At 46.0% G+C, this 12801-nt stretch overlaps 1 protein-coding gene across 6 annotated transcripts in view; it reads right to left on the bottom strand.

Annotated features, from left to right (window-relative positions):
- Window positions 1-1812: 1812 nt before the first annotated feature.
- DNAH9 (dynein axonemal heavy chain 9) overlaps window positions 1813-12801 on the bottom strand; it is a 200549-nt gene continuing 189560 nt past the window's right edge. For all 6 annotated transcript variants that reach the window (XM_072025908.1, XM_072025907.1, XM_072025906.1 and 3 more), the window contains 2 exons: window positions 9255-9644; window positions 1813-2639 (listed from right to left, as the gene is read on the bottom strand). In XM_072025908.1, coding sequence (XP_071882009.1) covers window positions 2412-2639; window positions 9255-9644 — 618 coding nt within the window. In that variant the 3' untranslated portion in view covers window positions 1813-2411. The remainder of the gene's footprint in view (window positions 2640-9254; window positions 9645-12801) is intronic.

The following is a 12801-nucleotide window of genomic DNA, read 5'->3' on the forward strand; positions in this document are numbered from 1 at the left end:
AAGGAGTTGTCAAGAAATATCAAAGAAGGACTAACCAAGCAATGTTATCTGGAGCACAATGCACTGCTGTTCTGCAGTTCTGCTCCTGCTTTTACATGTTCAATTCATCAGTGCTCTGTGCATCTATATGTCCTATATGGTCAAATACATGGAGAATTTAATGCACTCAACTTGAAAAGCTCTTGATTTTAAATTAGCAGGAATGTGATTTAATTTAATAGCTCTCCCACTAACAGACATCTTCTAGCAAGACAGTGGACATCTGGAATAGTCTACAGAACTGGCTACGTCATTTACAGGTTAAGTGCACTTTTAAAATAGGCAGCTTTGACAGCTCACTCCCTTGTATTACATATCTGCAGATGTCTTTTGCCAAGCCGTAACTTGCTGCCTGACAACTAAACAAAGCTCTTGCCAGAAAGTGTCCTCATCTAACCTTACCCTAGAAGGTCAGTGTTCTCCAGAACTGCAAAGACAAGGATTTTGCATCTCTGCAATCCCTCAGGAAGACATCTGCTACACTGTTCAGCCCAAGCCAGTTACTGTGGAGCTCCCACAAAACCAAAGAACCTCACCCTCCTACATTACTCTGGGTAGAAAGCAGATGCCCTGGATTGGTATGGGATGTCCCCATCAGTGTGAGCTGAGGCCACCTAAAAGCCTTTGATATGATTTTGGTATGAGGCTGTGAGGAACCCAGTGCTGCCCACCAAACATGAAGCCTGCGGCAGCCTCTGCACATCCAGCCCTTGGCTGGCTCCACAACCACAGGAAGCCCTTCAGGAGTGGCAAGATGCAAGTAAGGGGGGTTGAAGACTACCAAACATAGATCAGCTCCTTGGCAGCAAGTTGAATCATCCTTTTCTTCATCTCCCAGCGTAGGGCTCTCCACAAGACCCAGATGAACTGAAAGCTGGATGAGCCCTTGTGAGCATCCATAACTGACTGGCACACAGGCAGGCAGAGCTACCAAGGCCACGGGAGCACTTCCCAGCAGACCAGTATGACATGTGGTGACAGCAGAGCACCATGCTACACACGCCTGCTTCCCTGCACTGCAACACGTGGTCAGCGGGGAACATCAGCACTGTTGCTTCCTGGCTTTTGGCTTTCTGATCATTGGGGGTTTCACACTTACCCACTTCTTTAGGATGCTCTGGCCGAGGAAGCTGTCTGATGAAACCTCTGATTTAAAGACCTCTCTGGAGACCGTTCACTGTAGAGTCCTCAGGTGATGCTGGTAAGCTCCTGCTCACTGAGATGAAGCACTGGGCTCAGCCCAGGCTTTGGAGGAGATTTTCACAGGATTCCTGAAATGAATCTTCAGGGAGGGCATGATGCTATATGGCAGGTTAGAGTTGTATCAGTAAGATACAGCAAACAATTCCAGATACCTGCATCAAGCTCAGAGAGGGCAGTGACCCCACTAATGAAAAACCCATGGCTACATGCATGGTGAGGGGCAGCAGGATACCATATACCAGATGGGGAGGAAAAACAGCAAAGAGCAGAGGCAGGGACTTGTGCTATGCCACAAAGCACTGCAGACTGCAGGGAGAGCGCAGGACAGCTCCAGGTCCCCAGGCAACCCTAACTCCCCATGTCCCAGCTCCTGCAGACCAAAAAGCACTGTGTGCCTGGCTCATTGAGGTAATGCACAGACCATCATCCCTTTATGGAACTCATCAGTTCTCACCCATTCCATTCACATTTACAAGTGCAACTATCCAAACAGTTGCGTTTGTCCCACCTGTTACTGCACGTGCTCTCCACACAATGAGTAAATGTGTCATACTGGTCTCCACGCAGTACTAGGCCAGGAACAATGATTTTTATTAGTAATTTTCTATCATTACAAAATAGTCTTCTTAAATAAGCCTCGTGCTGCATTTTTACTGTTGATTACATTAATCATGTTAGATATTAATACTATTTTCAATGGTTCTAAAGTTTACATGAATATTAGCAAGAAACAGAACACATCCACCACAGCTGCTGGGTTCAACATTACACTTATGAGAAACATTCACATACAGAAAAGAACAAGATCTAAAGAATTTCACACATCACCGAACTACCTATGATTCTGGCAAAATTACTTTTGAATCATGAAAGAGAAATGAACTTTAATTTCAGATTTGAGCTTAACACTCTCTGGGTATGGAAAATCTGGGTGTGGGTTTGGATCTTCCAGCACAGCAGTGCAGGAACCAAGGGACATTGGTTTACAGCAGTCAAGAATCTGGTCCAAGTGTCTGTACCTCTCTCAGCTCCTTGCTGACTCTATTTAGGCCAAGAGGCCACTACTCAGAGAGATGGAGCTTGGGTTTAGTCTAAGCAAAGCTGTGTTTTCAAAATTGTCTGAGAAAGAAATTGCTAGGGATTTTAAATGAGGCACTCTGCTGGTGAGCCTAGATCTGTAGCAGCAACGCCACACCAGCGAGCACCCACTTGGAAGGATTTTCTCTAGTTTTAAGGTTAAAAGTCCACACATAAGTTGGCCCTCTCTGGCGTGTTTTGTAGACAGGACACGGGTACACACTACGGGTATCTTGCTTGTCAGCTGGAATGGCTTTGATGAAAATGACAGGCATGGCCGGGGTTAGTTCCTTGAGCCTGGCATCAGTGATTATCCCAGCCTACAAAGGAAAGAAGAGGTCTTAGTTAGATTGCCAAAACCTCCATCTGCTGTACCCCAATACACATGATCACCTGTAATGTTTATACAGGCTGGCCTTATGGGGCAAGTGCAAACATCTCCCCTGAGATCAAGGGGTTGGATAAGTCTATCTGAGGTAAGGAGGGCCTGGATCAAACACCTGCCTATTTCATCAGATGTCTCCCTCAAATGTAGCTTATTCCAAGGGGACTGGTACAAGCTGATACCTGCTGTCCCCAGGTGCCCAAACCCACGTGTGGCTGAGAAGAAATCTATGAGGGAACAATGCTCCTGTCCATGTCTTTGTCCAGCTCCTGATCTCCTGTCTACATCTACATCTAGCCTAGAAGTCCTGCCTATGTCCAGGGCCATCACACTTGTTCTATACCCAGCTCTTACTCAGGGTTTTGCCAGACCAGAACCACTTCACAGGGAGTGAGGGCCACCTAAGTCCTACAAGAAAGCTGGAGAGGGACTCTGTGTCAGGGGATGTAGTGACAGGACAAGGGGTAGTGGCTTTAAACTAAAAGAGGGTGGATTTAGATAAGACATAAGGAAGAAATTCTTTACTATGAGGGTGGTGAGGCCCTGGCGCAGGCTGCCCCAGGAGCCATGGGTGCCCCATCCCTGGCGGCGCCCAAGGCCAGGCTGGATGGGGCTGGGGGCAGCCTGGGCTGGGGGCAGGGGGCCCTGACTATGGCAAGTGAATTGGAACAGAATGGTCTTTAAGGTTCCTTCCAGCACAAACCATTCTGTGATTCTGTGAACATTGTATGTGCTAGGACCAACAGTGGACACCTGAGCAGGGCTCAGGCTGGAGAACAACACTCCTCTGAGAAGAGCATAGAAGACATCAAGTGTCCCACCACAGCACCACGCGTTGAGCATGACCTGGGATAGCCTGTCTACTGTGTACTGACTGCAGAAAATGTTTGCAGGGCCCCAAAAGGTACCATGGGCTTGTTTCCAGTCTCAAAGTTGCTCTCATGAGCACAGGGGATTCAGGTGGCTTATGCCTGAGAGAATATAATCTCAAACTAACAAGCCCACATTATCCTCTCCAAAGCAATGCTCTGTCTCAGCAGGCTGCCTGACCTGGGAGAAAGATGGGATGCTGTCAGGGCAAGAAATCAACGGCTTGTTTTGCTAACTCAGGTCTCTACAGCAACTTGTGTTTCTCTTTCTGACAATAAAATGCACTCCGCATCAATCAAGTTCCAGGAAAGCCTGCAAAATTGCTTAATGGAGGCTAGAGAGAGCAAATGAAAACAAATATGGAAAAGGAAATAAAACTTCTCAGTGCTAAAGAAATTGCTTCTCTCTACAGCTTAGCTTCACATATCATTATTATTTCAAATGCTCTTAGATCAGAGTTGTGGGATGAGATTCAACCTCTCTAATAGTTTGCTTAGTTCTGCAAATGAGTGAAGAAAAATAATCCCTCTTGCAATACATCTTGGTTTAATTGTACTTATACCATCTGTTACACTAAGCTAACGATAAACCCAACTCTGATTTAGGATTTTGTATTTCCAACGTGCTGAACAAACATTAAATAATTCTTATAATACCTTGCATAGGAGCTATTTATCAAACATTATGATGTTCTCTTTTTAAATCCATATCTTTCATCTCTGAGATCAGATTTTGATCAGATCTCTTTCTCTCTCTCTCTTTTTTTTTAACTGATAATAATTCAAATCAAATTTCCAATATATATTTTACCTATTTCTAGGTTAACAAGATCTGATATCTCCTAGAGGTATCTCTATGGGACATATCATTGTGTTATGTCTGGGCTGATTTGCATTTGCATTTTTTTATCGCTTGCACGATCAAAATTAATTCCACTCTGAAAGGAATTTTTTCTAATCACTGCCACAGCACACCCAGTAAAAAGCCACCGTTCTGTGCTCAGAGAGCTCTAGGCTGCAGATCCTAAAGTAGTCTTCACTTCTGTTTGTCTTGGCTTCTCAACAGTCACTCTGAAGAGTGGACATAATACATTGCCACATGCCAAAGGACACAAAACAGCTGTCACAAGCCAGAGATGATGACAAATGGGCCCAAGTACAAATGCATTGAGCCAACATTCCTTTCCACTCAACTGTATTTTGAGGTGTTACAAGCATGGGCACATCTTATTTAGGGTCTGTTGTCTTAAGAACCTTTTTGCGTGGCTTGGTTGCCTTTCAGCTAGAGTTGGATCTGTTTGCAGGGCAGGGGGCTGATACTGCCAGCCAGCTGGGCGTGCTGGGTCTGTCTGGGATGGAGTTAACTTTCCCAAGTAAAATCACCACAGTAAAACCACCACACTGGGGCTGGTGATCCAGCCAGCAGCGCAGCCAGAACATCACTCCAAGGTGGTCCAGAGACATCTCCATCTTCAGCTGGAGATGGGGAATGTGAAGAGCTGTCCATAGTGTATGCAGTGGAGAAACCCTAATGGTGTTCTGTCCACCACAGCCAAATGAGAAATTAATTGTTAATTCTGACTAGTTTCAGAATTGAGGTACAGATGGAAAAGTATTTGCCAAATTATGCATTTTTCAAAAACAACTGTAAATGAGAGACCGGCTGCTCACAGCACAGTTTGCAGGTGTCCCCTCCATGGCTGCATTGTATGTTTATCACTGGAGACCCCAGCTTCAACCAAATCCCCCTCTGGCTCTCACAGCTCACAAATACATGGCATTACTGACAGTTGACATCTACAGGCAAAGGCTTCATGTCACATTCCATTCCACCCCCTCCCCCCCAAAAAAAAGAAATTTCAGTCTCTGTTGCATGAGATTTGATGTACCATAGACTCAGCAGAAGGATGTGGCAAGCTGAGATGGTCAGGGATCACAGCACTGGGTATACCAGGGCTGGGCTGCACACTGATGCTGTTTTCATCTATACTAGCTTCTGGGAAGCACATGAGATAAAAAAATGAGTGATATGCAACTGTTCCCAAAGATACTGAGCTACCTGAACCACCAAATAAATGCGTGCTCTTATTGTTCCTCACCACACAGATCTGTCCCTTCTAAGCCTCTCCACTGGTTGAAGGCTGGTGCTTTGCATAGGATTAGCTTTATAAAGTACATCGAAGCTCTAGGTGGTGTGCCATGAAAGATACAGACAGTATTAAGCCACTGCTCAGCACTCCATGCACACCTTCCAAGGACAAGGCAGTGTGTTGTCTATACACTGCAAAACTCTGTGTGGCACAAAACCCACCTCTCCCCTTGTCCTACCATGCTCCAGTGCCCTTGGTGAGTAGCAGGGCACACACCTGGCATCAAACGCTTCAGCCCTGGGAGTGAGAAAGCCAGGAATCAGTCAGCAGTCTCCCAGTCCTGAGACAAAATTTCTCATAGTGTTACCAGTCAAACCGTGTCTTGTTGAGCTCCACTGACTTTTACAGTGCTACAGCATCAGATCATTTGGACCCAAAATAACCTGCTTGGTTTCATTTCATTTAATAGCAGCCTGCAGTTTTGTAATGAATGTTTTATAAATTTAAGACACCCAAGGGCAAACATAAATGTTTAAATAAATAGAAAAATGTGAGTAGGAGAACACAGGAGGAATTCTCTCCCTTTTGGAAGCAAAATCTAAATGTGAAATATTATTTTAAAAGTGGAGGTATTCCCCAGAGGAGTTCTTCTAAACATGACCTGCCATTCTTATCAGAGGATTAATTGGAAGAAGTATACAACCCAAAATAACTGTGCAGCTGTTTTAATAATTTTTCATCCATTCATGTATACCGGTGCTCACTGGATTATAGGTAAAACGAATAGTTCCACTGGGTAGAAATGATATTTTGGTGTGAGCAGCAACATATGAAAATATTCTTTTTCTTTCTGAAATAAATTGAAGCATGATACCCAGAGACTATGAATGGTTCTATAAATGTAATTGCTTGGCATCTTTCAATCAAAAGGAAAATGTAACCAGAAAAACACATTTACTGAAGTCTAGGTTGTCTCTGAAAAGAAACTGCACTGCTGAATGTAGTCACCCATACAAGATACTGGAGGGAGCAGAGGAGAGAAGCCACACGTACCCCCCAAAAATTTCTGGCTTCACACCACCAAAACCTCTCACTCTTTACTTCCATTACCACCTGGGAAAAGGCAAAACTAGGCGGAACTCAGCCATTTTCTAGTAATGGTGGCAATGATGATAACAGAAAACATAACAGCAATCACTGGAATTTGTTTTTACTGGAACATTTGACATGCAAGACCGTACTTTTTAAAAACCCTCTCTATTCTGCTGTGTCCAGCTGATTTTTATCAGCTTAAAATGTTCATTCCTGAGGTCAAGTGAAATCCAGTGTTCCCTGTAGCAGGGGTTTGTGACCTCCAAGTGCTACAAGGGTGTTTTTTTGTTTGTTTGTTTTTTTGTTTTTGTACGGCAGCCACACCAAAGATTTAGGAAAGGAACAGGCAGGGAACTGTAGGGGCTTGGTAAATGGACTGGGCTTGTCCTTGTTCTTCTGCAGTGACTTCTGCTGTCAGCAAAGACAAATCCAACATAGGAGGAGATCTGACCCTACAACCATGTGAGACCTTTACAGCAACCTTTTGACAAGGTCCTTGCCAATGTTTCTCACTGTCTGTGGCTCCTCAGACCCAGCATACACGTTGGATCCAGGAGAAGAAATGGCCTGGAGCTTTGCCTTTCCCAAGGTTTGCTATAAAATGTGCAGGATACATCAGTCAGTGAGTTCTATGCTTTGCCTAACTTTCTGTCTTTCATGGAAAATTACTGCAGAGAGAGAGTTGAAAAATAAATGGAGAGTATTAGAGTTGAATTGTGGGGTCAGGATGGGATATGGTATATAACAGGAGTGGTCCCTCTAGTCAGCATCTTACCACCAAGCCCCACAAGAGATAAAGGTTAAGGCTCTGAAGAGCTGCCCCTGAAAGAAAAACCTCCTCCTTTGAGAGGGCAAACTTGACACAGATAAGTAAGTTTTGGGTGACCCACTTTGATCACCCTTCACTCCCTTGCAGATCAGTGGCAGCAGGAGCATTGCGCGGGCTGCCCAGAAGAAGAGCTGCATGAATCACTGTCATTTAATTCTCACGCGCAGCACAAATTGGGATTCGTGGTACCAACAGACGAGGCAGCTCACAGGACCAAGCCCAGTGGGGATTTGTCAGACTAATGGCTCTCGCTCTGCAGACTGAAATCCTAACAGCTGACAACTGTCAGAAGGAATGACAGGGACAAGTGTGCTCCTCTGGGATGCTGCAGCACGAGGTGCTCTGTAAGAGCAGTGCTGACAGCTACACGGACAGGAAATAGCAAGTGAGCAGGCTTCCCTTCATGTTCCTGGTTGGTGAGTGTGGCTCTCACCCTGGCTGCCCTGAGGCTGGCTGCTACGGCCAAAGGGCATTGGGCCACATCCAGAAAGGGGAATAAGAGCAAGGGTCACCCACTCTTGCTGTCTGTTTGTCCAGAACTTGCCTCCCCCACACCACACTGGGCCGTCAGCATGAGTCTGCCTTGGCCATACAGGTTAGACCTCCGTGCAAGCTTTATTTGCCATCCTAAGGGGATGACTGAAGGATGTCATTCACTTTTGGTCACAAGCCCTATCTATGCAGATGACAGCATGCACCACTCAACAGCAGAGGGACTGTGGTCTGGCGTTGGCACATACCACCCATTTATTTCTGGGGATATGAAGAGGTAGGATCAGGACCTCTCAGGGTCCTCTCCTTTCTCCTCACTGCTGCTAAGCAGAGGACAGAGTAGTGACACAGTAAAAGTCTGTCATGTAACTTTCGAAAGCAGCAGTAGGGAACTGGGGTTGTTTTGTCTGCAGAAGAGGAGGCTCAGGGGAGACCTCATTGCTCTCTACAAGTACCTGAAAGGAAGGTGTGGGGAGCTGGGGATCAGCCTCTTCTGGCAGGTAACTAGTGATAGGACCAGAGGGAATGGCCTCAAGTTGTGCCAAGGGCAGTTTAGGTTGGATATTAGAAGACATTTCTTCTCAGAAAGAGCAGTCAGGCATTGGGACTGGTTGCCCAGGGAGGTGGTGGCATCACCCTCCCTGGGGGTGTTCAAGGAAAGGTTGGACGTGGTGCTTGGGGACATGATTTAGTGGGTGACATTGGTAATAAGGGGACGGTTGGACCGGATGATCTTGGAGGTCTTTTCCAACCTTAATGATTCCATGATTCATTCACAACCATGCAAACGTGCAGGGGCTATACAATCCTGAGAGGACCCCACATTATGTGTGTTTCCTAACACCTTGAGTACCAGAAGCTGTTTACACACTCTGTCAGTGTCACTGAGGTTGAGATTCACCTTGCAGAAACCAAACGTCAGTCCAAGTTGGCCAGCCTGAAATCCCTTCATAGCCACAGAACAGGCCACTCCTAAGTGGTGATCCATCTGACCATCCTGGATACCTACCCAAGGCTGCAGAGAGACCCAGTTCTTTCCCACCCCTATAGAAGCAGGTCAAACTTCTACTTTAGATGTGTGACTGTCTGGGCTGGGAAGTTTCCCGGAGCACAGTACCAAGTAATAAGGGCATAAAGTCTGTGATTCCTCTTGTAACACAACAGCCTTGGGAGCTCACCTGTGCATCCCAGCGTGCACCCTCCATGAACAACCCGTAGACATAAGCCCCTTCCCGAGGAGGACTGGCAAAATCTTCCCGGTTCTTCTTCGTCACATCACACTGCAAGGTCATCTTGTCCAAAGGCCACTCATTCTTTCGGGCTGTGGACTGCATGATGGCTGTCAGGAAAGACTGGGGATTGAAGAACCCAGCAAGCCACACTGCAGAGGGTAAAGAAAAGTCTCCTGTCCAGGTCTCCAGCTCCTTGATGCGAGTGAGGAGGTCAGCAAACCACATGCCCAGGCTGGCCGTGGAAGGATAGGCCTTCTTTATCCAGGACTCAGGCACCGTGTCCAAGAAGAGGGCATTCTGTAAGTTCTCCATGTCACTTGTCATGGTCAACTCTCCCTGAGTAAGAGAGGGCACAGTTAGCAGCAGCAACTGTTTAACCTGAACAAAGCTGCTTGACAGCAGAGGCTGAGCAAGGAAGCATAGAAGAGCACGGCACCCTACAATGTCACCAGTGTTCACGTACTGTGAATTTCTTCATGAGTTCTGGGTTTTCATGAATACCACTGACTGCAGCCTAATGCTCCTACAGTCTTATCACCCCTACTGTAAAACTATTACTTGGAGGAAAAGCTATGTAGGAGTGACAGTGAGCATGACTGTCCTTCAGCTGCCCCAGTGTTACTTCTGTTTTTTCTCATTGACTGAAGATCTTTATGGGGCAGATTTTCAGAGGCACAAAGCTGTTGCCACCAACACTACCAGAGCAGGGCACTGGGGTCTCTGATAACCTACTCCAAATTGTCCAAATGTTTGTTACACCAAGTCCTTTCTGCTTCCTCTCCTCCACTTCCCCTCACTCCCCTCCTCCTTTAATACTCTGCAGTGCAAGTCTTTCTTTTTGACTTCATGTGTTGCCTGCAAATATAATCACAGGTTCTTTCACAGCAGGGAAACACACAACAAATTAAGATATGATTCAGCCAAGTGGGATAGAGAAACTTGGCTTTTCCTCTACCCAGCAGTTAATTATTAAAGCTTTTAGAAATCTGCATCAGTTTGGCCCAAACAGGAGAAGAGCTGGAACATCAATTCATGGTCAAAAAAAGGGTTCTGCATAACAGCATCCCCCTTGAACTTCTGGTTCTCTGCAGTAGGGCCCCTGCTAGTTGAAAATGAAAAAAATTCCTGTTGTATCCATCTGAAATTACCTTAAGTCTAAGCAAGAGATGTCTGAATGGCACTGATGCTGGAAGTGCAGCTGACAGAGGCTGATAAGAGATGCAGCAGCCTGTGCAGTAGGTTGCACAGAGGGGAACACAGAGAGGGCTCACAAACTGCCAGGAGGGGGGCGGCATACACTGGTGGTGACAGGCCAAGGAGAACAGTCCTCAGCACAGGAAATTCCACTGAAACACAAGTACAAACTTTTTTTACTGTGAGGGTGCTCAAACACAGGCACAGATTGCTCAGAGAGGATGTGGAGTCTCCATCCTTGGAGATACTGGTAACCCAACTGGGCATGGTCCTGGGCAACCTGCTCCAGTTGACCCTGCCTTGAGCGGGGCTGTGGGGGATTGGACTTAATCTCCAGAGCAACTGATCTGTGATTCTGTGACACTCAGACCAGCCAGATTGCAAAAACAGAACTTGCAACTGCGGGCTCAGCTGCTACTGGCTCACAGTGCCCTGAACAATTTAAAACTTTGCATGCCCCATGCTGAGATGGCAGGGCACAACACACCGTAGCAGTTCGGAGACAATGTTGATCGCTGGTGTCCATTATAAATACTTACTTTTGTCCCCTTATCATTTTGCCAAAATTTATCTGACTTATAATTTCTCTTTCCCTCAGGCTGAGTGTTTTTGGAATGATTAACTGAACCCAGTTGTGCCATTGCTGAGAATGAGGGCAAGGGAATTGGGTCACTCTATTCACATTAATAAATTCCAACTGTTCTTTCACAGGACTTCAGTGCCTCCAGCCATGAGGTCAGCAGAGGTGCCCTTTGCAGGGGCAGGGAAATTTATGAAGCTTTAGCAAAAGTTGAAATCCTTTTAAAGCAACCCGACACGTGTTTAGCAAAGCTTGTCAGAGCCCAGCAGTTAGAAAATCTTTGCAGCTTATTCCTACACTGACTGTGCTGCTTCCCCGCCGAGCTCTGATCTGCAGATTGCACTGACAGGCTTCAGCAGTCAAGATCACAGCTAAGACCCAGCCAGACCACAGGAGTGCAGTAACAAGCGTCCTTATTGATGGCCCTGGCAGTCACAAATGGAGGCAGGCTAGGTGCTGGGTGATCAAGACTCAGGGCATGCTGGCGCTCCCAGGTTAGCAAGCATTTTTCTTAAAGTATGTATAGCATGATGAGACCAGAGACACCCAAGCTCATGACCGAACTTGTCATCCCCAGAGCTAACCACACTGCAAATGTAACACACAGAGATGCTGGATGACAGCTTAAACAAAGGACTGAGCACACATCTGCGCAGGCACTGTGCCTTGTCAATGGGAGGAAGGACATCAGCTGAATTCAGGCACCAGGAATATCCATTTTGGCTTTTTAAACTAGACTTGGAATACTTATCTTTTGTTTCCCCCCATAAAAAATTCTAAATTTCAACTATAAAATTATTTTTTTTGGCAACTGGTAATAAGTGCTTCAGTTTGGGCACTATCAAGAAGCAAGGGTGGTACTTCAGTGGGCTGTGTCTCCCCAGCACCCACCAACTCAAATCGGAGCTGAGAGCACTTCTGCACTGCCTTCAGGTCTGGAAGCCACCACGGGCCCAGGACCTCCCTTCAGAGTTGCTCCCCACAATCTGTGGCTTCCCGTGCACAAATCCCCTCCCTGGGAATTGTGCATCTCTCAACAGGCTGGACTGACACAAAGGATTATTAAGCCTCTGCTCCAAAGATGATTTGTTAAAAGCAAGTAACTCAACCTGCAGGGTTTCCCCCATGGAGAACAGATTTCCAGTGGACAGAGAAAACCACGTGTACAGAGGTTTTAAGATGGCCTTTTTTTTAATGCTCTTGAAGCTAGATGTGACAAATGAGTTTAAATGAATGGCTTAAACCGAGCAGAACAGCTCTAACTGCCTTTCAAAATGCACACCAACCTCCCTGGTTTCATAAAGCTACTCAACAGTTTTGTGTGAGCAGGAGGCAGGTAAGTGTCTGCCAGTAACTCACCTCACCATTTCTATTCAATGATTTTATATTTGTAGGGAATCTTAAAATGGCAGGTTACCTGGTAAAAGGTCTTCAAAGCCCTGAGTAATTCCAAGCACAAAGGTTAAACACCCTTGAGAACGATCTCTCATTTTGGTATTTGCTATGCAGCTGCACAGAAATATAAAGGCAGTGCATGCTCCATGCATTTCCCCTCAGGTACCTGAGTTTTTTCACTTTATAACACATTTGAAAAAAATTTAGTGACCTGCAATTAAAGCTTACACAACAGAAAAGCATGGCCATATCCAATCAGAGGAGCTGGTAGATGGTCAAAATGATTTGACCTCAGCTGGGAACAGTTATCATGGTTTTGTTATT

Source organism: Anas platyrhynchos, chromosome 19, assembly GCF_047663525.1.
Source record: "Anas platyrhynchos isolate ZD024472 breed Pekin duck chromosome 19, IASCAAS_PekinDuck_T2T, whole genome shotgun sequence".
Taxonomy (NCBI): domain Eukaryota; kingdom Metazoa; phylum Chordata; class Aves; order Anseriformes; family Anatidae; genus Anas; species Anas platyrhynchos.